Raw genomic sequence first — 25404 nt, forward strand, 5'->3', positions numbered from 1 at the left:
ACATTGTTGCAGTTTCACTCAATGATATTTCCACATTATGTTTCCCTTTCCATATTTTTTTCCATGTTATTTAAAGTCCATTGTTTCAAGTTATTGCTGCAATTTCACTAAACAATACCGCTAAATATTGTATTCGTCTTAAAGTACAATGTTCAAAGATTTGTTTTGTGCTGTATTTCGCGTACTTACCTTTTTTTGTTTTACTATTTGATAGTCTTTTAAAATTGCATTAAATTGCCTGAAGGCTGGAATTTGCATAGCCAGGTACAGAAGTAGAAGTATCATTTTTTTTTTCACTACTACAGAGTGATCACAAAGTCTCGAAACTCCCTATGTATTACATATATCTTAATGAACTGTTGTTCCTTATTGTTGCAGGTGTTTATATACCTAGGTACATCTAAACCCAATACCTCCCATGTATTACATAGATGTTAATATTGTTCCTTATTGTTGCAGGTGTTTATATACATCTAAACCCAGTACCTCCTATGTATTAAATAGATGTTAATTTTGTTTCTTATTATTGCAGGTGCTGATATACACCTAAATGATGACTGATGAGTCCACTTACACCATGGAGGAACGGATCATAATGAGCACGTGGGCTCACAAACGACCCCATACAGGAAAATCAATGAGAGATATTCACCATGATTTCACTGTAGGGTTACAGAAACCTTCCCCTCCAAAATCAACAATTTTACGGTAGGAGAAAAAGCTCTTTGCAACTAGTTGCATGAAACATAAGCTCCACTCTGGATGACCACCAACATTACTGGAAACGCGTGTGGAGGCTACAGCGTCAATCGAACGTTCGCCAAAAAAGTTCATGCGTAAGCGCTCATAGGAATTGGGAATTTCATATTCGACACTACAAAAACATATGACAAAGGATTTTGCAGATAAAGGCATTTAAACCTTCGTTAGTAAACAAATTGAGTGATTGTGACATGCTAAAACTCAGCAGGCTTGTGGGCGAGTGTTCAATGTATTTATAACACCTCCTTCAAGGGGGAAGGTGTTTACCTCGGACAAGTGTGCAATATATCACAGTGCAAAAGCCAGAAACGTTTATTTCAGGAGTAAAGAAAACTCACATTTTTATTAAAAACAACACAACCCATTACATGTCATATCTGGGCTGTAATGTCTGCAACCCACTTGGTAGGTCCATATTTCTTTGACGGTGCTGTGAATCATATTGCGTATTTCACCACGTTACGTGATTGGTTTATTCCATATCTGCAAGATCGCGGACTACTTGGTCGTGTATGGTTCCAGCAAGATGGAGCACCAGCCCATTATGCTATTGCCGTTAGAGAATATCTCAATGAGATATTTCCTGGTAGATGAATTGAATGTGGTTCTATCCATTTGTCTGCACCTTTGGAGTGGCCGAGGTCCTGATCTGTCATTTTACTATAATGCATTATGGGGGTTCATTAAACAAAAAGTTGTTACCACACGTTAACGGCTCTTACGAGACAGATGACGGACTTAAGGATGCTGTTCGACGTGCATTTACTTTCATTAAGCCTGCAATGTTGAAAAGAATTTCACATCGTACATGGAGGAAAATCATACTCAGTTATGAAAACAATGGTGTACACAGATACTCTGGAATAAACAGTAAAGAATAGTCAAAAAAATCATTTCCAAGTTGTCCTCTGCCAGGATCCCACATTAATACAGTGCGACCATCTATGAATATGTGGACTGGACACGCAATAGGGGATAACGGAACTTTGTGGTTATTCTGTGCATTTGCTAGTGTATTATTATTATTATTATTATTATTATTATTATTATTATTATTATTATTATTATTATTATTATTATTATTATTATGCCTTGAAATGTTTCTTGCACGTTCCTCGATCTTCAACTTCTTTTAACTTCCAATATTTTCTTTTCTTCTAATTTTCAAATCATCGATCAGTTGTGTTCCTCTTATTATTTTTCTTTGTTATTATTCTTATTATATTCCTTAACAGGAATTTTGAAATAGTAAAATAGAACATTACCTAACATGCCATTCTTGTACAGAAACGAACTGCTTTTTAGTTTTCAAATAAACGTGTCAAATAATCAATAACACGTGTTATATTGATATGTATTTCTGTTGTGATGTGCGGATCCTTACAATATAAAATCTGATGTTATATGTACTTCAATAAATAAGTAAATAATCAGGCTTGTAATCAATCCGTTAACAATTAACGATTAAATTCCCCAGTTAAAAATTTGAATCAATTAAAATTTTCAGGAGTTTGATTTCTAATTGATAGTCATTAAAACTTAGCAAGGATTAAAAGGAAATGTTAACTTTTTTGTAGAAGGCATGTAAAATGAGTATTTCTGAGTTTTATGTTATTTTATTTTTGTTATTTATTAATTTATCAATTTTGTTTGAAAACAGTAATTTCCTATACTAATAAAGTAGTTTCCCCATGCTTTTTAATAAAATTGTCATTTTCTACCAACTTAAAAAGTTCGTTACTGATTCTCTACTGTCTCTACTGATTTGACCGGTCACAAAAAAGCAGACCATCTTCCACCAATGAACGGTGCTCTAATGCTGCACATCAAGCGAGCACAACTTCGAACATATATTTGGCAACACGCCAGCGACTCGAATATTGATTCCCTTCAACCCAAACATTTTGGTTGGCAAACTACGAATGGAAAATTGGTGCCCAAATGGACCACTCAGGAATCTATGACTAAAAGGTGCCCAGAGTTAGTATTGTACATGTAAACATATGTGAAACAAACAATTACAAGCGGGCTTCAGTTGAGTGCATTAGAACCTGTAGTTGTAATGGTAACAAGTGTTATAACTTACTTATAAACACTTATTTACGTACCAGAAAATGATTCATCTGATGAGGATTCAAAGGAGTAAAAAAATATGTAATTTTGCAAATATTTTTGAGCAGATTTAATATTTAATGTCGAATATTATTATTATAGTTTTGTTTGTTTCCAGTAAATAAGTATTTAATAAAGTTCGATGTAATATCCTCATAAATTACATACAAATATAATTATTAAGGTCTGCAGAAACATTTTTTAAAGTGACCATTGAGAAAATACAGACCCATTCTTGATTTCAGAAATACTCTTCAAGTGTACAACAATGTTATCAATCACTCTGTAATGGTCTTTGCCCTCATTTAAGACATCTTTACATATGTTCTTAAATTATTTATATTTTCCGCCTTCTTATCATGACAAGATAAACATTTTTGTAAAAGAAATAAGGAATTATTTTCAACGACCGGTGGAAATACCGCACACAAAGAGAGTTGAAAAATGGGAATCATCCTGAATATTAACTGTAAGTGGATTTCAACACTATAAAAGACATCTCTACTTATCTAAAAATTTTATGATCCTTAACGCATTTTATGACCGGAGATCTAGAAATGATCATGGCAGTGCAGGAGAGCTCAAGGAAGAAGGGTAAGAACTGTTCTTTAAATATTGGGGGAAAAAATAAGCTTTTATCTCGGAAACAAAATCTTTATTTTCTGACGTGAGCTGAAATTCAGTGGTGCAATTCGGAGCATCGGCATTCGAATCAAAGCGCACTTGCCTTCAAACTTACCTCGCTGTAGAGCTACTTCTGGAAGTAAACCTAACAATATTGGTACCGTTGGAAAGATAATCTAATGCTCTACAAACTTAATTAGGGATATTCTTTCTATATCTCAATTCGTTGGGGGCGTACAGAGCAAAAAAGAAAATATTATGGACAAAATATGGTACTTTTTAATGTTTATGTTAAGTTTTCCGAAAAACCGTTGGGTCTACCCAAAGCATGAATATACAAAATCGTAAAGCACACCTTACAGATAAAAGCGGAAAAAGAAATTCATTAATATCTTGATTAGTTTCGGAGATATGGCCTTTTATTAGAAACGCTCATTTTTTTTTTAGCTTCAGTAGCGGGGGGAGGGGGTGTATGGGGGTTCTTTCCGCTCGTATCAAGCGACCGGTGGTCTAGAAATGATCAGGATAGTGGGCTTGATGATTTAGGCTTTTACTCTCTCGGCTTTTACTTTATTACCCGATTCTGCCTCCCGACTATTCGGGAGATTTAAGGGGCCATATCTCGGGAACCAAGTCATAGAGAGATATTTTAAGAAGTTTTCAACTTTGAGCCCTCTATTTTGAGCATGTGTCTTCGTAAAACATATCGTAGAACGTTTAACAGACGTGTGGAAAAAAATTTTAGTACTCAAGGAAATTATAAATGGATAGATATATTGCAAGAATTGTTTAATGAGTTGATATAAAGCCTGTAAAAGTTAATTTAATTTAATATATATATATATATATATATATATATATATATATATATATATATATATATATATATATATATATATATATATATTTGAGTTCGTTCTGGCAATGCTCTTGGAGCCACTGGCGTCTCTGGCATGAAAATTTGGGGGAGGGGGGCACCGAAGAAAGTGATTAAAATGGTGCTACCTAGCCCAACCTATTTATTATCTTCGATTCAATTTGTTACCTTTCTGCTTACCTTCACGGATCCCCTAAGATATATCAAGAACTCTGATATTTCTATAATCGTTCCACAGCCTGAATAATATATTCCAAATAAATATGATTATTATTTATTTATTTATTTGTTATTCTGTCGTTAGTAAATAAATTAAATTAGAATGAAATATTGAATATTTTGTACTTCAAAATATTGGGGGGACGCGACCCCCTGGTCCCCCCGCCAGAGACGCCTATGCTTGGAGCATTCTCAACTGGTTAATTTTAATTTTAAACAATTACTTTGGAAGTTAATTTTAATCTTAACTGTTATTTTTAATTTAATTAATTATATTTTGATAGGCTTCATTTTTAAGTTTAGTTCGTTAATTTTTTTTGCATATTTTTTTTTCAAAATATGGAAGTATTAATACATCATAAGTGAGTCGGGATAGTAATTCGAAAAGGCATATACTTCCTGATATACAATATTCTAGTAACTAGCGAAATTTAGAGCGTACATGAAGTGAATTTTAATGACAACGAAATACTATCGGAAACAGGCTAACAACGGAAAGAGATATTCAGTAGCTGGTTTATTCTTCGTGAGGTTGTGTGTAACTGGAAACGAAGAGTACGTGACTTCAGTATGTATTCAAAGTGGCGTTTCCCCATCTATCACATCACTTGTCAGTCATCAGTTTGCTTGGACGCATAACAAGGATACGAAACACTTGGACTGTTGACTAACATGGGTTTGTTTGGGGCTGTGCCAAGTAAAGAGGGTTTGCCTGCTTGGCTTCAATGATAAGTGACCTCTTGTCAGCCCTGCCGAGTTGAATTTCGATTAATGTTAACCGTATCCGTTGTTGGCTGGGTGTTCAAACCAAACCAATGGGAGTATCTTAGGATTGATGTCTCGGAATCTAATACTGAGTTTTAACAAGAGTTCATTACCCTCGAAATGATTTCTTTAAAAAGAAAGAACCATTTAACTGTTTCAAATATTATTTATGACATAACTTTGTGAAGTGAATGGTGGAAATGGTGTATTTACATTTTTGCCTTGAAGACAAACTCCCGAACTTAAAAATGGATTTCTAAAATGAGACGGTACACCTATTTTAGAAAATTAACTAAACCAAAGCTAGAACTCTAAAATTCAAAAGTTACCTTAAGCTCACTGTTTCACAACTTAATATACTAGCAGAATACAATTCTTCGCACAGGGAGAATACTTTGAATTTGGATTTGAACTGCATCGGAAGTGTCATTGTTCGTCTTAGCGACCCCGACTAATATAGGCTAGTTTATTTTCGATCATACTCCCTCAACTAGGGTTGCCAACTGGCCGGTTTTTCACCGGCCTGGGCGGAAATAGTAGCCTATTGCTATTTTGACTAAAGCCGGCGACCGGTACAAACTTCTTACCAGTCCCTCTATGGCCTTTTTTTTTTTTTTTTTTCAAATTTGTATACAGTTCGAAGTATAGATTTAAAAAGTAATTTTCATTCTGTAAATCCAAAACTGTCACCTTTTATCATCTATCAACGATTGATATATTTTATTCATCTGTTTAGATAATTTCAAAGAGATGACATGGATTGTATCACGGAAAATTTGAAATTTACTTTCAAAGGAATTTTATACATTTATTGAGAGTGAAGAAGAACTAGCTAAAACAATTTCCTGTAGTTGAAGTATAAGCGTAAAGAATGAATTTCATTTTACAAATCCAAAATTGTCACATACAGATTAATATTTTATATTAAAACATATATATACAAAATTAAACATTCTAAATTATAAAATAACAATATACAAAATATTAATGGAATAAAACAACAAGTTAACAGCTACAAAAATTGACAAATCAAATTTCCTACTTTTGTTCTTCTATTTCGATAATTTTAAAGAAGAGGCAGTTACTGGTAAATACAATAAAATGACCAATGCCGATTTTAGTTTCTAATTCATCGCACAATGTATCTATTAAGATTATTAATGAATGTACTAAGGATATGCAGAATACAGGTGCTAATGCACATTTGCTTACGATAATACATTTCCTTCCCATGGATGGGTCCGAACAGAGATACTTCACACTTACTAGGGATGATTCCATACCGGGACCAAGTACCTGGAGGAAACCTATATATCGTCTGAAAGCTCTTGTCATGAGAAGTACGAAACCATTTTCAAATCACGGGCAAACGCGCAATTTGACCCTATAAGGGGCCGATTTGTTGGTGTTTGTGACCCTATGTATGACATATTCGATAGAATAGAAATGAATAGACAACTTCTCATTTTTACAAAAAATGGTTGTCAACACTGACAAACTGGAGTACTTCGGAGAGAAATACATCCATAGTATATTTTCTCCAATTACTAACGATGTTTATGCCACGTTTCATGGATATACATTCAGTGGTACAGAAACCATCTTCCACATTGTATTTACAGTTCGTTGGCAACACTGACCAAATGGGTACGTCAGTGTGCAAAGTGATATTATGAAACTCTGACTCAAATCACGTTCTAGCTATGAGCCAAAAAAGAACATGATGGGCTCAGGCACTTTTGCGTGTTACATCTAAATATTCATTTTCATTCTGTCGAATATGCCTGACATAGGGTCACAAAACCAACAAAGAGAATCCTTATAGGTTGAAGTTGCTGGTTTGCCCGTGATTTGAAAACGGTTTCGTACTTTTCATGACAAGAGCTTTTAGGCGATATATAGGTTTCCTCCAGGTACTTGGTCCCGGTATGGAATCATCCCCAGTTAGATCTATATCATAGGGAATTTTGAGGAGGTGCCGGTTTTCTTATTTTCCAGAGTTGGCAACCCTACCCTCACCTAGTTGCGGGGCTGAATTTGGATTTAAACGATATCTGAAGTGTTATTGTTCAACTGAGCTGCCCCGAAGACTGTGGATTCGACACATTTTCGATCATTTTTTTATATATCTCCCCCTCCCCTTTGGTGCATCATCTAAGTGAAATGATAAGAACCATCCTAGGCCCGAACCTCATCTATATGGTAAATTGAATCGAGATCGGTCTCGTGGTTCAACAGTTATGAAGTCACAAACATAGTTACATTCAGTTTTATATAAATAGATACAGACACTTTCTGCTGCCGCCTGGACCAAGACATCATGGATTTTTCCTCAATAAGGAAGGATTAAGAGAATTATAAGGAAAAAAAAAATATTATAAGGAAAATTTTTATCAAATATTTTTGCTATTCCTTATTTATGAAAGCAAGCTGACAAGGTCTATCGGGTAGTATCAGTGCAAGTAAAACTACTAAAAATTATAACTTATCAAAGTTGTACATTTCTAGAATTAAAATGGATGAATCAAATATTTTAGTCAGTTTCGTGTAAACAGAAGAACATAGCCACAACCATTGGCCTGGTTCTGCAATCCACCTCTCTTCAAGGCGAGATAGTGTGGTGAGGAACAGCTTATACTCTATTAAAGGCTGGTCTATGTATTCACCAACTGAACTGGATTTAAAAATCGGTCACGTTATTAGTACGTCACATCCTTTATAACCTTGCTGTTGCATAAGGATGTATAATCTCAAACTCAAAGAAAACGGAGGCTGTCATGTATAAGGAAATCAGAAATATGGCAACATGCTTGAAGTAAATCCGTTACTGTGCATTATGGAGCGAAATATGAGGGTCATCCGAAAAGTAACCTCCGTATGGTTAAAAAAGAAACACCAAATAAATAAGAAGAATTTTCTATATATAGCTGAAAACTACTTTTTTGCTCTATGTTTCAACATAGTTTCCATAAACATTCAAGCATTTATTATATCTCTACACTGCTTCCATGGTGAAATTTCATCAGTATAAAAACTCCCGCCTCTGCCTTGAGCCATAGTACTTCCTGTAACCTAACCTCTGTGTCACTACGCCATATAACACAATCGTGGAAATTTGTGGAAATTCATCGAAAAGCTCCGAGATTGTGAAACGTCAATTTCGACGATCTTTTCCACAAATTTTCTGAACGAGTTCATCACTGACCACTGATGGCCTGCCACTCCTCTTTTCGTCATGAATATTTTCCATTCACGAACAACTTCTTCACGCATCACACTTGGTTCATACACGGCACAAAGTTCCCGATGAACAACTGCTGCCGAATATGTTTTTGCCTAAAAGAACATATAACAGCTCGCACCTCACACTTGGCGGGGTTTTCTATTTGCAGCACTCATTTTGAGAAGCTATAAAAGTAGAACTAGTGATTAGGCAACCTTCACTCTACCATGGCCGGATATAGACTGATCTACCGCGCACGTCTGTGCAAAGATGGTAGCTCTGCCACCACTACCTCACACACAGTGACCAATCGAAGGTTAATTCTCGCACGCGCCTCGTAGTATATAAAGCTTAAAACTTTGGGAATTCAAGCAAAAATTACAGCTATTATTATTATTATTATTATTATTATTATTATTATTATTATTATTATTATTATTATTATTATTATTATTATTATTATTATAACTTTCGGACCTCATACATTTATCTGAAAGCCACCAGAAGCAAATAAAGTCGCATGCATTGCAGAAGTTCGTATGTAATCCTTGATTACTGATTAAACAACAAGTGTTCCGAAACGTCATAGATACTCTAACATTATGGAGAGGTCGCTTACCCCAAACTGAGGAACTTCCATGCACCACGGTCTTCAGTTAATCTCTTCCTGTTCACGTAGAATTTTTTCTGTTTTAATACCATTTATCAGCTGTAGGCTCTTTCGCCTCTCCCTTTTCCTCCTGCCACCATATCTTTTACCAGTACATCCCTCCTGATTAAGTTCCTTTTCCAATGTCCCAAGAGCATATCTTCCCCTTTTTATTACATTTAAAATTGTTCTCTTTGGCTTCTTATTTCTAACACTTCGTCATTCGTTTCTCGTTCGACCGAGCTAATTCTCTCCATTCTTGTTTACACCTACTTTTTGAAAGTCTACAGTCTTTTTAAATCGCTTTTGGTAATGTCCACGTTTCTACCCCACATAGTACAATACTTTACACGAAGCATTTTATGGTCTTTCTTTCAACCTTTTATTCAAGGACCCACAAAATAGACTTTTCTTCCTCGTAAATGCTTCTTTGGCTATTCCTAATCTTGCTTTTATTTCACGTTCACATTTGATATCACCACTAATAATACTACCTAGGTAACGAAAACTAATCGGTGTGTGGTGTCAGCCAATAAGTTCGCAGAGCGTTGTTACCAAACCTTCAGCGACGAATCTAATCATTCATAATTGTCCAGAAATACAAACAAAACCAATTATGAATGATTAAATTCCTCCCTGAAGGTTTAATAACAGGGCACGGCGAGCTTATGGACTGATGCCATACTCCAATTTGGGTGACGCGGAGTATAGTCACCTGTTTCACTTTCTCTACCAGTTCATTCCAGTACCATGGCTTTTATCTTTCTAAAGTTCATTTTCATAATTTGTTCTTCACAGCTTTTCCTCAAATTTGTTATTAATATCATATGTATTTCTTTGTCCGATTTGGAAACGGAGTGTCAATGTTGATATCTATGGTAAACTACTGGAAATTTGTTTCCTCTTCCGTCTATCTACACACAACTGCGTTTTGATAATAATGGCTTAATAACGTACCTTGACCTTCCGTGTAGTTGTCCCCGGTGGCTGTCCAGGTCAAATTTACTGGTGCATAACCGTCACAAGAAATAGTCTGCTGACAAATACTCAAATCGATATATTTTACTTTGAGATCCAAAATACGAGCTGGAGGAGCAACGTCTTCGTCTTCGGTTACAGCTTCTGTGATCCAAAAGGAAGGCCCAGTCACCATCTGGACGTTGTCTGCGAACGGATAAACAACTAGTTTAAATGTAAATTAAATTAAATATTCAATAACAAATATCCTACAAACTCGTTTATTAATCGAATGGACATGATAAATTCAAGGAACGGAGAGAAAATAATTTGATGGAATGATAATGTTTTCACGGTGTACATTGTTTGTGTGCCTGTTTGATGCGCTGTTTTTTTACGGTGAGCTTTCCCGGGGTTTGAGTTCGACTGGAGTCGAACCTCGGATCAGCTGAAAACACTACAGATTTGAGGATTCGTCCGCTGGGCCGTCTGAATATGACCTCCCCTCCTACTTTACTCCTAGACCAACCCCTTTTCGAACGGATTCCAGGGCTTTGGAGAAAGGTAAGTTTTAAAAGTGGAATTTAAAGAAAATGTTATAAACGCTAAATAAAATGTTTTGGCCAGTTTTCTTTTACATGCTGCATGGCTGAAATACAATTACGCTAATGCAATTTGATTGGGATAGCCTGGCTGACCATCTCTCAAGAAGCAAATAAATTCTTAAATGTTTAAGAATTTAGTTGCTGCCTGATGCAATTTTTAGACTTCACTAAACGTATTTTTTTTAAAAATGAAAATAAAACCTAGTATTTAACTGAGTGATTTGAGTGAACGGCGTTAGTGATAGTTAGCTCAACTATTACCAAAAACACTAATAGTATAGACTTAAAAATAATAATAATAATAATAAAAGGATTACTGAGTTAGCCAAAGTAAATAAGTTAAAAATGTTTTATATAAATGGAAACAGGAATTTGATAATGGAAATAAACTTTTAATGACTAAAGAAAAATTTGAATGTGAATATTAAATGAGTTAACAATAATTTTGATTTTTTTTTCCTTGAAACAACAATAAAACAAAGAAATTTAAAAAATGGTTACGTAACAGGAATTTTGTTATAGAAATAATTACTGTGACTTTGAAAATGGTTAATAACAATTACCTTCTTGCAATCTTCTTAATTTTACAAAGAGAATTGAATTTGTTATTTTGTTTGAGTACAAGAATATTATTTAAACTACATTTACAATATTAGGCCTTAAAAATCCTTTTTGGCACCTAAATGAATTGAATTGATTTTGATTTACCTTTTACGAGATAGTACATTGATACACAGGTATCGAGTTACACGTAAAATGATTTATTACAAACGAATACCATTTATTTAAAAGAAGAAATATATTAAAAAGAGAAAAATGATGAAAGGAGAAAAATACTTGAGTAATTTAGAGGTTGTGGATACTTTTGAATTTTTGTGCAGTCATGACTTGCTAGATGAGTGAAAGCTCGAAAATATATGAGGGATAAACAGAATAAAAGTGCACTTACGAAGTTTAGAATAGATAACGTTAAGTTTGTATACGAGTGTATGAAATACATTTACACAAATTAAACATACGAAATAATTATTAATTATACTTATATATATATATATAACCTTAATACCAAATCATTTTGATTTTCACAATCATATAAGTATATGTATATAAAGCACTTGATACACAAAACTATGTTTAATAATACACATAGAAATATTTATACTTGTACATTAAAAAAAAATATTGACGTTTACTTATTAATTGGTTATATTTATAATATTGACATTTATTTAATAAAAATTGACTCGTGCACAACCTTTCGTGAATTTAGTCCTGGTAATAGGCTTAACGTTGTATTTTCCTACCAGTAAAAAAAAATTGTTAAGAATACATCTGACTTGATGTCTGATAAATAGATAAACCATAAGATATTAAATGCTACTCTGTTTATAACAATCTTAGATGAACTGACCATATTGTTAATTTTATGTCATCAATGACATGAATGATAAGGAAGCGATTTTACAATATTTGTGAATATTAATCTACAAATGGTCTCGATTTTACAAAATCATATCTGGAACTTAAATTATGACCACTAGCAACCCTAGGTCATTAGAAGACCGATGTAAGTGATAACTTAATTTGATTAAAAAAATATTATTGTTATTATAATTAAAATTTGGTCATCTGCACAGTTTTTATTGATGGAGAAAATAAAGTTTTAATTTCGCCCACATAGCAAAAATAAGAGTCACTTTTTCTTTTGGGAATTCAATATACGTTATTGATAAGTCTCCAAAATAACGAACGTTGAATTTAAAGTTTGTTGAGATTCCCCCAACACAGAAGCTATGGATCGGTGCAGCAAAAGGTAATGTAATGGATGATAACCACAGTGGCCATGAAACCGTGATCTATCGCACATCCAACAGTCTGATTAGTAAATAAAGATTTAAATAGCCTACCTCAGTTTTCATGTGTGAAAACGCTCGTTCTCTTACTTCATTGTTACTCGTATACACTCGAGATTGGAGGCTGGGGGCTGAGTCCTCTCCTTCCCTCTGCGACAAGACAGAAATAAGTTCTGGTACTGACATCTCGTTGAAGCTTACTAGCCACGCCATGTTACTGCACACAAATACACTGTCCAATACACACATCATCAGGAGAGAGTAAGTCTAGATAATACAAGATGTTTGGCACATTGACTAGGACGACACTACCGTCTGTAACTATTTATGCATGATGATGATGTTTAGAATATAAAAAAAATCCACTACAAACAAAGAAGGCACTGTCTACCGTAGTGTCTTTTCGAAGGCTTCCGTACAACTGCCTTAGTTTTTAAAATTTTGTCTTTCTCTCTCTTCTGTTAATTTTTAAAATTTGTGTGTGTGTGCGTGTGTAGTTCGTTAAGATGGCTGGGGTTTCTTCGCTACCCGAGAACAATAAATTACCCTAGTGACAAGCGAGGGTGTCCTGTTGGATGCTGAACGCGATGACCACTGCCCAGTTTCGTGAAAGAAAACGTGGACAAAAAAAATACATCCAAATTGAAACAAAAATAAGAAAACAAAAATACAAATTTTTATTTAACAATATAGATACAATTGTGGAAGGTGACGAATGTCATAATTACCCCCCTCCTAAGATGAAGCATGAGATGTAGTGTAACGGAAGATCTGCTTCATCTTAACGGAGTTTTTGTAAGTGACAATGAGTCACCGACAATTGTTGCATTAAACCAAAACAAATATGATAATATTTTATCCCGATAAATTATTTTTTTTGTGTTTGCTGGCTAGTGGATGCTTTTGGATCCAATTGTTTGTTTATGTGCTGCATTCAATGCTTTTTTTTCTCTTGTGAGCACCTCCAAGCCTTTATATTTTCTATATGCTGTGGCACTGTCTGTTTTCCTGTTACACAATCCATGAGTGTGTATACGTTTTGTTTAATTTTATTTTTGACATAGTATGGGCCGGAGTATAGATCAAAGAATTTTTTGATTGTTTGATCTACCATTGCACTCAGTTTGTGAGATCGAAGGAATACTAGATCTCCTGGTTTTATTGTTGGTTTAGCTCTGGCGAGTCTTTGATTTTTTTTATTTTTTAGCTTGGTACTCCTTTTTATTGCATAAACTAACTTATTTTGCAACGTTTGACTTTTTTCCCTGGGAATTCCAAAATGCTCAAATATGGGGTTTTTTTTTAGGGAACCTAGAAATAACTCTGCAGGCGAGTAAGATAAACTTTTACTTACTGCATAATTTAACAAGATTACTATCTTGGGTAGATGTTGTGCCCAAGTATTGTGATTTTTTTGACAAAATACTTGAAAAAGACGATGAAGTTTTGCGTGTGTCCTTTCCACGAGATTGGCTTTTGGATGATAGGGTGGAGCGTAGAGCACTTTTATTGACAAGCTCTGCATGGCATCCTTTCATTGTGTACTTGTGAATTGCGGGCCTTGGTCGCTAAAGATAGCATTTGGTATTCTTACTACTGCAAAAACATATTGTTGTAGGTATTTGAGAATCATGTTTGTGGAGATATTGCGAATAGCTAATGCTACCAAATATTTTGTATATCCATTCATTACTGTGAGAATATATTTTTTCCCCGTAGTTGCCCTAGGCAAAGGTTTTACCAAGTCAACGTAATAGATATATTTGGGCTTAGTGGCTACCAGTGAAGTGAGAGACCTCGCAGGAAGGCGGCGATCTACTTTAGCTTTAGCACAGACTTCGTAGTTACCTATTAACATTTTTAGTTTGCTTTTTATTTTTTTTCAGTAATAGAGGCTACTGAGAGTTTTTTACGATTTATAGAAGCCGAAATGTCTATTTGCATTGTGTGCATCATGTAAGGCCTTCTCTGTAAGTTCTTTCGGAAGACAAATAATCACCATTTTTGGATTGTGAAAGTTTTTGAGACAAAGAATTTTTTCCACTAATTGGTAACTTTGACTCCAATTGCGACTTTTAGGATTTTCATCTTTATTGCTGCCTCTCTCAAGGAAATCGATGATTGGTCGCCATTGCATATTTTTTCTCTGCAATTTAGCTAATTTTGCCTTGGTAATATTTAATATCTCACTTTCTTTTCTTACAGTGTTTACACTAATGGTACTGGCCGGGCCATTTTCATAATATCTGGATAGAGAATTTGCTACGGTGTTTTTTTTTTTCTTGCAGTGCTGTACTTTAAATGTATAGTTTTGTAATTGTACACTCCAACGAGTTAGTCGACTATTCCAGTTTTTGCTTCTATGCAGCCATTGCAAGTTCTTATGATTAGTAATGACCGTGAATTTTCTGCCGAGGAGATATATACGAAACTTTTGAATGCACCATAATATGGCAAGGCATTCCAGTTTGTTTATTGCATAATTCTTCTCTGCTCCTCGTAGGCTTCTGCTGGCATACTGAATAACTCGCTTTTGGTCTTCCTGTTTTTGATATAGACAACCCCCGAGGCCAGATAAACATGCGTTGCATTGCAAAAAAAATGGCTCGTTGAAGTTAGGGTGATAAAGCATTATATCCTTGGCAACTGCCTGCTTCAGCTCCTCGAAACTCCTTTGATGTTTTTCCGTCCATTTCCATCTCCGATTTTTCTGTAATAATTTAAATAGAGGTTTTGCTATTGTTGCAAAGTTTTGAATGTATGACCTGTGATACCCAAGTATTCCAAGAAAACGTCTAACTTGCTTAATGGTACGTGGTTCCTGTAAATTTAGAATTGCCTCTACCTTTCCTCTATCTTTTGTAATGCCAGTTGGTGATATTATATGCCCCAAAAATGATATTTTCTTTAACCCAAAATCAGATTTTTTTAACTTCACTGTTATCCCTGCTTTTTGAATTAATGACAAGACATGGTCAATATGCTGTAAATGTTCTTCCATTGATCTTGAGAATATTAAGAGATCATCTACATAACAAGTTACAAACTCTTGTACAGAGTTTCCCAAAACTATGTTTATCGCGTTGGTGAATGATTGTGTTCCATTACACAAACCAAATGGCATTACCTGGAATTCGTAAAGCTTGTTCTCAAAAGGAAAGGCAGTGTAAGGTTTTGAGCGTTTGGTCAATTCAAGCTGCCAGAAACTGCTGTTTATATTTATTCTTTTAAAGTATTTGACACCATGAAACCTCTGAAGTATTTTTTGAATATCTAGTGGTCGTGTTTGTAAGACCTTCGTATGTTTATTCAATAGGCGAAAATCAACGCAAAGACGTAAAGTTTTATTGCTTTTAGGGACAATCAATAGTGGATTTAAATGGCAGGATTTTGATGGTTTAATAATGTTTCATTTAAGCATTTGTTTAAGATGTTTACGCACTTCATCCCTGTGTGCTAATGCCACTGGATATATTTTGGAAACTATGGCTTCCTCCGTTTCTACAACGATATTATGTTTATACACCCTACAGCGTCCTGGGCGATCAGAAAACATTGAACTGTGATTACGGAGTATGTTTTGAAGCTGTTGCGCCCCCATGTGCGAGGGTAAATTTGCTGCCTCCACTTTTTTTTTAATTTCTTGCATCAAATTTTTTTTCGTCACATTTGAAATTTGGAGATTTTTTTTGACACAAAGTTCCTCATCACTTCCTGACACAGGCATGAATTTGCGGATTATGTTGGCGGGTTCTGCATCCGCTTGCAGCTCACAGCGATTGAAATTTAGCTCGGCGCGTACACGGTGCAGAAAGTCCACGCCAAGGAGAATGGGTGCGTTGAGTTTTTTGACCACCAGTACCTTTAACGCGATCTCCATCTTCGAGAGTTCAATCGGTATAACTGCTTGACCGATTGCTCTGGATTGGCATTTTTTCGTGAAGTCCACCAATTTGATCTCCTGCGCTTGTCGCATTGTTGGGTTGCGCACATTTGCAGATATCTTTTTCCAAGTGTCCTCCGTAATCAACGTAGCTTTGCTGCCCGTATCCAAAATTGCCTTAAAGGTATGTTTATTTATCACAACTTTTATCCTGGGTGTTAGATATCGATGGAATTCATCATTTTTTTTTTTGTTTTCATGATTATTTGAGGTAAGCCAAGTTGCGGAGACATGCACGTTCATTTTCTTGGGATCAATGCTTTTTGGTATTTGTGTTACACTGTTTTCTTGATTAGTTTTTGCGAACCTCCTGTTTTCTGCCTCAATTCTTACCTTTACTGTGGTTTCATTTTGTTTCCCATTGGTGTCATCAACTACTATATCGGGTTCCTTTTTAGCAGACTGGGACTGACCGTCAACCCGAAACCCACAACGTTGGCGGTCAACTTTTAGTTTTCCGACTGCTGACCGGTTTGCTGGGTTGCACTTTCGGAACCGTTTGTAGTTTGGCTAATTACATTTTGCCTGCCTTTTATGCCACGACGATAAGGTTTAGAGTTTTTTCGCCGATTTTGTACACCTACTTCCTGGGTATTGACTTGGCTGATTTGTCTTTTACGCCTTCCGCCTCTGTTCCGTGAACTTCCCTGGAACCTTTGCGATTGTTGACCTCTGGACGGAGGTGTTTCTCGTCTCTTCGTACTTTCATCATCTTCGTTACTACTTGCCGACTGTTGTGTAGCGCGCTCACTATGTTGTGTTTGGTAAGGGTGATTTCTATGTTGTCTCTGTTGATGGTTTGTGTACTCCTGCCCCCTTTGGTACTGTCCTTGTAATTGCTGTACTTTTTTTTGGCCTTGGGCGACTCCTTTCTGATTTTTTTGTGCGTTCCGGTCCCTTTGTTGCAATTTAATACGATCCAGCTCCTCACTATCCCAAAGGATCATAGAGAGCTGCTCCGTGTCCTCTAAATGAACTCCTATCAGCTGTTTTTGTACCCTGATAGGCAACATGTTTTTGACGTTTGACAAGATTTTCGTTTCTGACATGCTGGGACTCAGTTCACGGAACGATTTTACCTGCTCCCAGAAGAATTCCCGGAGCGTTTTTTTGGAGTTGACTCTATACCTGGTGTTCCTCAAGCGAGTGAGTTTCCTCTGTACTATAGCCTTACTCTGAAAGTTTCTTAGAAACGCGTTTTTAAAATCGTCAAAAGATCTAAATTGGTTTAAATGATTATCGACCCACATCTTGGCTGCGCCTCGCAAGATGCGTGGCAGGATGGGTAGAAGTTTTTCCTGTGCAATCCCATATAGACGACAGTCATCCGCCAATCGGTCCAAGAATACGGAGGGTAGATTTGTGTCGGTGTTTGGATTAAATGTAGGTAACTCGTTAATTTTTGGAGCACGCAAAAAAACTTTTTATACTGATGTGTGAGTTAGCCGATCTATTTGACACATGGTTTTTTTGACCTAGACCCTGCAAGAACGGATTGGATGGAGGAGGCGTTGGTGCTCTATGCGCCTGCTCGTTTTTTACTTGAGAAGTGGAAGGTGCTGTCCTCACCGTTTCTGCCATTCTCTGCTCTACCAACTGACTTAATCGGTTTGTCAGCGAAGTAGCCAATTGATCCACTTGGTCCTGAATGGCTTCAGTTTTTCTTTGACCTTCCTGCTGACGTAGTCGCAGTGTGTCAATGATGTTGGACTGTGAGGTTATTTGTTTAACAAGCTGCTCCTGCGATTGTCGCACGGAGTCTTTAAAATTTTTAATTCTGTTCAATTGTGAGGTTATTTGCGCTGTTATATCCTCCTGTCCATGTCGCACAAACTGCTTTAAGTTTTCCATTTGAGTCTGTAACTCCAGTTTGTTTGTTTTGGTCTGCGCCTCTACGTTAGAACAGATCTGCCGCACATCTTGCAGCAACTGTTTTTGCTTCCTTTCAATTTGCTGCACCACCCTTTTCTCCATTTCTCTGGTTTTCTTGCTTAATCCCTCTTCAAGCTGTTGTAGCTTGTCTTCTAATATCTTAATTTGTTCTTGCCGTTTATTCTTTTGCTGTTCCACGTACATGCGAAACCATACTGGCATTTTTATGTCGCTTTGTGTACTGTTGTTCGGCGTGACGCCTTTCTCGGATGTATCTCCTACATCCATGGTGTTCCCTATTTGTTTGTTGCCTAGCTGTGCCGAATTTTCCTCTGGTGACAATTTTCTGCGGCTTTGTCTTTTTCTTATCTCACCACATATGACGCAGTCAATGCTTAGCTCTGTGGACTCCGACTCCTGCTCCCACAAGTTACGTTGACATTTCGAGCAACGTTGTTTTTCTCCGAATATTATTTTTCTTCTTTTTTCTCTTGTTGAAGATCGCAGTTTCGGCATCTGTAACTCTTAAAAAAAAATCAGGACCGTTATCCCTTTACACACAGTATCATCACAATAAAAATTAAAGTAATATATGTATGTATATATACACAAATGTTGCACTGACCAATTAATAAAAATGATTTCATAAAATAAGTAGTGCCGCCTTCGTTCCAGTGCCGTTTGAACATCATACATTATCTAATCTCTCTCTCTCTCTTTCGTGTAACTACTCACTAATATTAGATATTTCTTACATCATATAGAAATAAATCAAGATATCCTAGCAGTAAATACTGTACATTTAACATACTAACAGTCATAAATAGAAAATATAAGACCAGTAAATATACAATACTTAACAAGAGAAAATAAAGATATTGGTGTTTTATTAATATAATGTGGAGCATAAAAATGAATACTTAAACCTAAAATGTTACTAAACTTACGAGTATACAAATACCTCACGAATAGAATAATACTAATAACTGATTAACTGGGTTTGAAGTAGATACATATAGCAAAAGATAAAAATAAATTAACTTAGAGTTAATTGTACTTACTTTTATTTTACCTGTTTCTTTTTGGTGTCCCGTTCACTTTTGTATTCTACTTTTCTTCTTCTTTTTTTTTTTTAATCCAGTCAACTCTAGGCAAAGGACAGAAAGAAAACGGACCATTTTAAGCTTTGCCAATACAGTACTCTCTTACTTTTTTTTTTTTAACAATTGTCAGAAGGCTCACCCCCTGTCGCTAACGAAGTCTTCTTGACCTGAGCTTTCCTCCCTTCTATGGTTCAAATACTCAGAAGAGTAACAAAAAAATTGAACGGTCGACAGAATGTGATCTTTTTTTTTTTTTTTTTGTTTTAACACGTAAGTCTTTCTGGGCTGTTCCGCTGAAACTGTTGTATCCAAAATAAATAGAAAAATTTTAGATTACCGAAAATAAAAGAGTAATGTAATGAGTGTTATGACACTCGTCGAGTTCGTACTTAGGAGAGAAAATATTTTTATTTACTGCGAATCAACCTAATATTCCCGAAGACTTTTTTTTTTTTTTTTTTTACAAAATACACGGGTCCCTGTTCGGGCGCCATTTTTCACGGTGTACATTGTTCGTGTGCCTGTTCGATGCGCTGTTTTTCACGGTGAGCTTTCCCGGGGTTTGAGTCCGACTGGAGTCGAACCTCGGATCAGCTGAAAACACTACAGATTTGAGGATTCGTCCGCTGGGCCGTCTGAATATGACCTCCCCTCCTACTTTACTCCTAGACCAACCCCTCTCCGAACGGATTCCAGGGCTTTGGAGAAAGGTAAGTCTTAAAAGTGGAATTTAAAGAAAATGTCATAAACGCTAAATAAAATGTTTTGGCCAGTTTTCTTTCACATGCTGCATGGCTGAAATACAATTACGCTAATGCAATTTGATTGGGATAGCCTGGCTGACCATCTCTCAAGAAGCAAATAAATTCTTAAATGTTTAAGAATTTAGTTGCTGCCTGATGCAATTTTTAGACTTCACTAAACGTATTTTTTTTAAAAATGAAAATAAAACCTAGTATTTAACTGAGTGATTTGAGTGAACGGCGTTAGTGATAGTCAGCTCAACTATCACCAAAAACACTAATAGTATAGACTCAAAAATAATAATAATAATAATAAAAGGATTACTGAGTTAGCCAAAGTAAATAAGTTAAAAATGTTTTACATAAATGGAAACAGGAATTTGATAATGGAAATAAACTTTTAATGACTAAAGAAAAATTTGAATGTGAATATTAAATGAGTTAACAATAATTTTGATTTTCTTTTCCTTGAAACAACAATAAAACAAAGAAATTTAAAAAATGGTTACGTAACAGGAATTTTGTTATAGAAATAATTACTGTGACTTTGAAAATGGTTAATAACAATTACCTTCTTGCAATCTTCTTAATTTTACAAAGAGAATTGAATTTGTTATTTTGTTTGAGTACAAGAATATTATTTAAACTACATTTACAATATCAGGCCTTAAAAATCCTTTTTGGCACCTAAATGAATTGAATTGATTTTGATTTACCTTTTACGAGATAGTACATTGATACACAGGTATCGAGTTACACGTAAAATGATTTATTACAAACGAATACCATTTATTTAAAAGAAGAAATATATTAAAAAGAGAAAAATGATGAAAGGAGAAAAATACTTGAGTAATTTAGAGGTTGTGGATACTTCTGAATTTTTGTGCAGTCATGACTTGCTAGATGAGTGAAAGCTCGAAAATATATGAGGGATAAACAGAATAAAAGTGCACTTACGAAGTTTAGAATAGATAACGTTAAGTTTGTATACGAGTGTATGAAATACATCTACACAAATTAAACATACGAAATAATCATTAATTATACTTATATATATATATATAACCTTAATACCAAATCATTTTGATCTTCACAATCATATAAGTATATGTATATAAAGCACTTGATACACAAAACTATGTTTAATAATACACATAGAAATATTTATACTTGTACATTAAAAAAAAATATTGACGTTTACTTATTAATTGGTCATATTTATAATATTGACATTTATTTAATAAAAATTGACTCGTGCACAACCTTTCGTGAATTTAGTCCTGGTAATAGGCTTAACGTTGTATTTTCCTACCAGTAAAAAAAAATTGTCAAGAATACATCTGACTTGATGTCTGATAAATAGATAAACCATAAGATATCAAATGCTACTCTGTTTATAACAATCTTAGATGAACTGACCATATTGTTAATTTTATGTCATCAATGACATGAATGATAAGGAAGCGATTTTACAATATTTGTGAATATTAATCTACAAATGGTCTCGATTTTACAAAATCATATCTGGAACTTAAATTATGACCACTAGCAACCCTAGGTCATTAGAAGACCGATGTAAGTGATAACTTAATTTGATTAAAAAAATATTATTGTTATTATAATTAAAATTTGGTCATCTGCACAGTTTTTATTGATGGAGAAAATAAAGTTTTAATTTCGCCCACATAGCAAAAATAAGAGTCACTTCTTCTTTTGGGAATTCAATATACGTTATTGATAAGTCTCCAAAATAACGAACGTTGAATTTAAAGTTTGTTGAGATTCCCCCAACACAGAAGCTATGGATCGGTGCAGCAAAAGGTAATGTAATGGATGATAACCACAGTGGCCATGAAACCGTGATCCATCGCACATCCAACAGTCTGATTAGTAAATAAAGATTTAAATAGCCTACCTCAGTTTTCATGTGTGAAAACGCTCGTTCTCTTACTTCATTGTTACTCGTATACACTCGAGATTGGAGGCTGGGGGCTGAGTCCTCTCCTTCCCTCTGCGACAAGACAGAAATAAGTTCTGGTACTGACATCTCGTTGAAGCTTACTAGCCACGCCATGTTACTGCACACAAATACACTGTCCAATACACACATCATCAGGAGAGAGTAAGTCTAGATAATACAAGATGTTCGGCACATTGACTAGGACGACACTACCGTCTGTAACTATTTATGCATGATGATGATGTTTAGAATATAAAAAAAATCCACTACAAACAAAGAAGGCACTGTCTACCGTAGTGTCTTTTCGAAGGCTTCCGTACAACTGCCTTAGTTTTTAAAATTTTGTCTTTCTCTCTCTTCTGTTAATTTTTAAAATTTGTGTGTGTGTGCGTGTGTAGTTCGTTAAGATGGCTGGGGTTTCTTCGCTACCCGAGAACAATAAATTACCCTAGTGACAAGCGAGGGTGTCCTGTTGGATGCTGAACGCGATGACCACTGCCCAGTTTCGTGAAAGAAAACGTGGACAAAAAAAATACATCCAAATTGAAACAAAAATAAGAAAACAAAAATACAAATTTTTATTTAACAATATAGATACAATTGTGGAAGGTGACGAATGTCATAATGTGCAATTCGATTGAAGCAGCATCTTGAATATCCACTCTGCACATTAAAATCAGGAGAAACTGGTTGACATTAGGCATACCATAAATACCATAATGCTTTGTCTTTTCTTCTCGGTGCTTTACAGTGCAGCCCTTCCCACTGGTCTAGGGGCTAAAGCGCGCACTACAGCGTTCGATTCTCGATGAGAGAGCTTTTTAATTTGAACCCATTTGAATGTTTTGAAATTTATTGACTCCGCCTTAAGCAATAGTTCTAGGTCTCATATAGCCTCGGAGCCGAAGAGTGACGCTAAACTGCAAATCAACAATAACTTTACAGTACTTTGAAGTGGTAATCACTTGATACTTATTATGCTTTTTTATATAAAACTATTTGCTGAAATAATGTAAAAATATGTAAACAGGAAGAAGCATTCGATGTAATAGAAACGTTAGTGGAAATTAATTCAAGGAAAAGGAGATCCCGGAAGTGGGGAAATTCTCTATGAAAGAAACAAATTCCCACCATATATATATATATATATATATATATATATATATATATATATATATATATATATATATATATATATATATATATATATATAAGATAGATAGATAGATAGATATTAGATATTTCAATTATATTAACACAAGGGAAAGAAAATTAGGAAACAAAATTAAGTAATTTGTACTGAAAAATTAAAAATTAAAATTAAAAACATATGCTTAATCTAAAAAAATGTTTACAAGCAAAATAACTCAAATTGTTCTAAAAACAAGTGAAAAATAATTCAATTTCCAAGAAAATTACTTTTCTTTTTTAAAACAAAATCTATTTATGCATGACTGAAAGAAAAGCATGCGGAACACTCTTACATACAATCAAGTTATAAATTCCTCAATTTTCATGGAAATCAAGTGGAAAATGCTGGGATATATGTTCAGTTTGTTCTTTAAGTTTTAATGAGGAGTTTATATACCTCGTTTCATCTCAACTTAATTAATTCGTGCGATGCTTTACTTTTGGTACACATTTTGAACTCCTTTGGAATTTGGAGTTCACGCTCACCAAACAAATTAACTAGAATAAATTCGATCGAGGCCATAATTTGGGGTTTCAGCGAAGCAACTGTCTGCTAAATTTGATATATAAACAAAATTAGGAAAAACGTGAAATTCAACTTAAATTAGAGAATCTTTCCCCCTCCCCACCCAAAGGAAAACCAAAACCTCAAATGATGCTGCAGGATTTGATGGATAAGATTTCTCCTACTTTAGATTTATTTGACAAAGATCTATAGCCTATATTCATTTTGAGACTGTCAATTTTTAAAGCTTCTAGTATCAGAAGTAAACATTTCTGATCCCATGTTACATACGTATTTCCTCTTTTTCTTACTTTGATATAATAATGTTATGGTGAGGTTTTGTCCAGCCGAGATTTTAGCCCGCAAACAATTAAGCAGTGAGATTTCGACCACTCCAGATTTTGGGTAGGCGAAATTTTGGGCTGCGATATTTCAGCCGGGTCACAATGTTTGACTCTCTGCTATATTGCGATTAATGTTGCCACCTGAAATAGCAGATTTCAACCACTTCTAGTTGAAATAGGGGGATAACAACGGAGACGAGTTCATGAAACACTGAATTTAAATAAGAAAAGAGTTTCTCGCTATCTCTCACTATATCTGCTCTTATATCTATCGACAGACGGATGGACGGACATATTTATTCTATAAATTGTTCATTGCTTGTACATAGTAGTTTGGGAATCTGTTAAATGTTAGTTGGTTATGCAAAAATTTACCTATTTTGAAGCAACGTATTCAATTAAAGGTTGCTAATTCATTCACCCTATAGCAAAGGAAGGCTATCGCCCAGATTCCATTTTATATACGTAGGAATGTGCATTATTTTGACATGTATATGCAAACGTTTCTTTCTTTATTTATTTCCAAGTCTTAACTTTTGATGACATTGGTTTGCACTACGGAAATTCATTACAATTCACAGCTTTTACACACAATATTCTTTCTCTTCGTACTCACATAAAAAAAAAGAAGAAGAAAAGGTGGGAGTCTCTATGTGTTATATTTTGCATTTCTCTTTTTTTTTTTTTTAGCATTATGTTTATTTACTTGAAGGGCGCACACAATTTAAATATGAATCATCGTTGACAAACCCAATTACACGTACAAGTGCTAAAAGAATAATGAATTTTAAAGTATGTTCAGCTTCCGTTTCATGTTTCTTATTCCAGTAGTTATAAAGCATGTCGAAAATAACATATTAAAAAAAAAAACACTCGTCAATGGTATACGGTTCAATGATACACATACATACCACCTATTACTACTATTATTATTAGGTATTCTGCCTATGACTAGGTCCTAGGACTATTTTTTTTTAAATTTGTTTTAAGTATGGGTCTGGAAATGTTTCTTCTACGTTTCTCGACCTTATAGTTTCCTTTTAAAACTCCATAAATTTTCCTCTATTTTTCAAATCACTGATCAGTTATTTCTTCTT

The 25404-nt window shown here is 34.8% G+C and overlaps 1 protein-coding gene across 1 annotated transcript in view; it reads right to left on the bottom strand.

The window, feature by feature from the left end:
* The window catches only part of LOC145662266 (calcium-activated chloride channel regulator 1-like), a 122410-nt gene that overhangs the window by 15025 nt on the left and 81981 nt on the right, over positions 1-25404 (bottom strand). Inside the window, exon 12 of the mRNA XM_081727654.1 lies at positions 10189-10395. Within this exon, the coding sequence (XP_081583780.1) occupies positions 10189-10395 (207 nt within the window). The remainder of the gene's footprint in view (positions 1-10188; positions 10396-25404) is intronic.

Source organism: Thermobia domestica, chromosome 1 (genome assembly GCF_964235325.1).
Source record: "Thermobia domestica chromosome 1, izTheDome1.hap1.1, whole genome shotgun sequence".
Lineage (NCBI taxonomy): Eukaryota > Metazoa > Arthropoda > Insecta > Zygentoma > Lepismatidae > Thermobia > Thermobia domestica.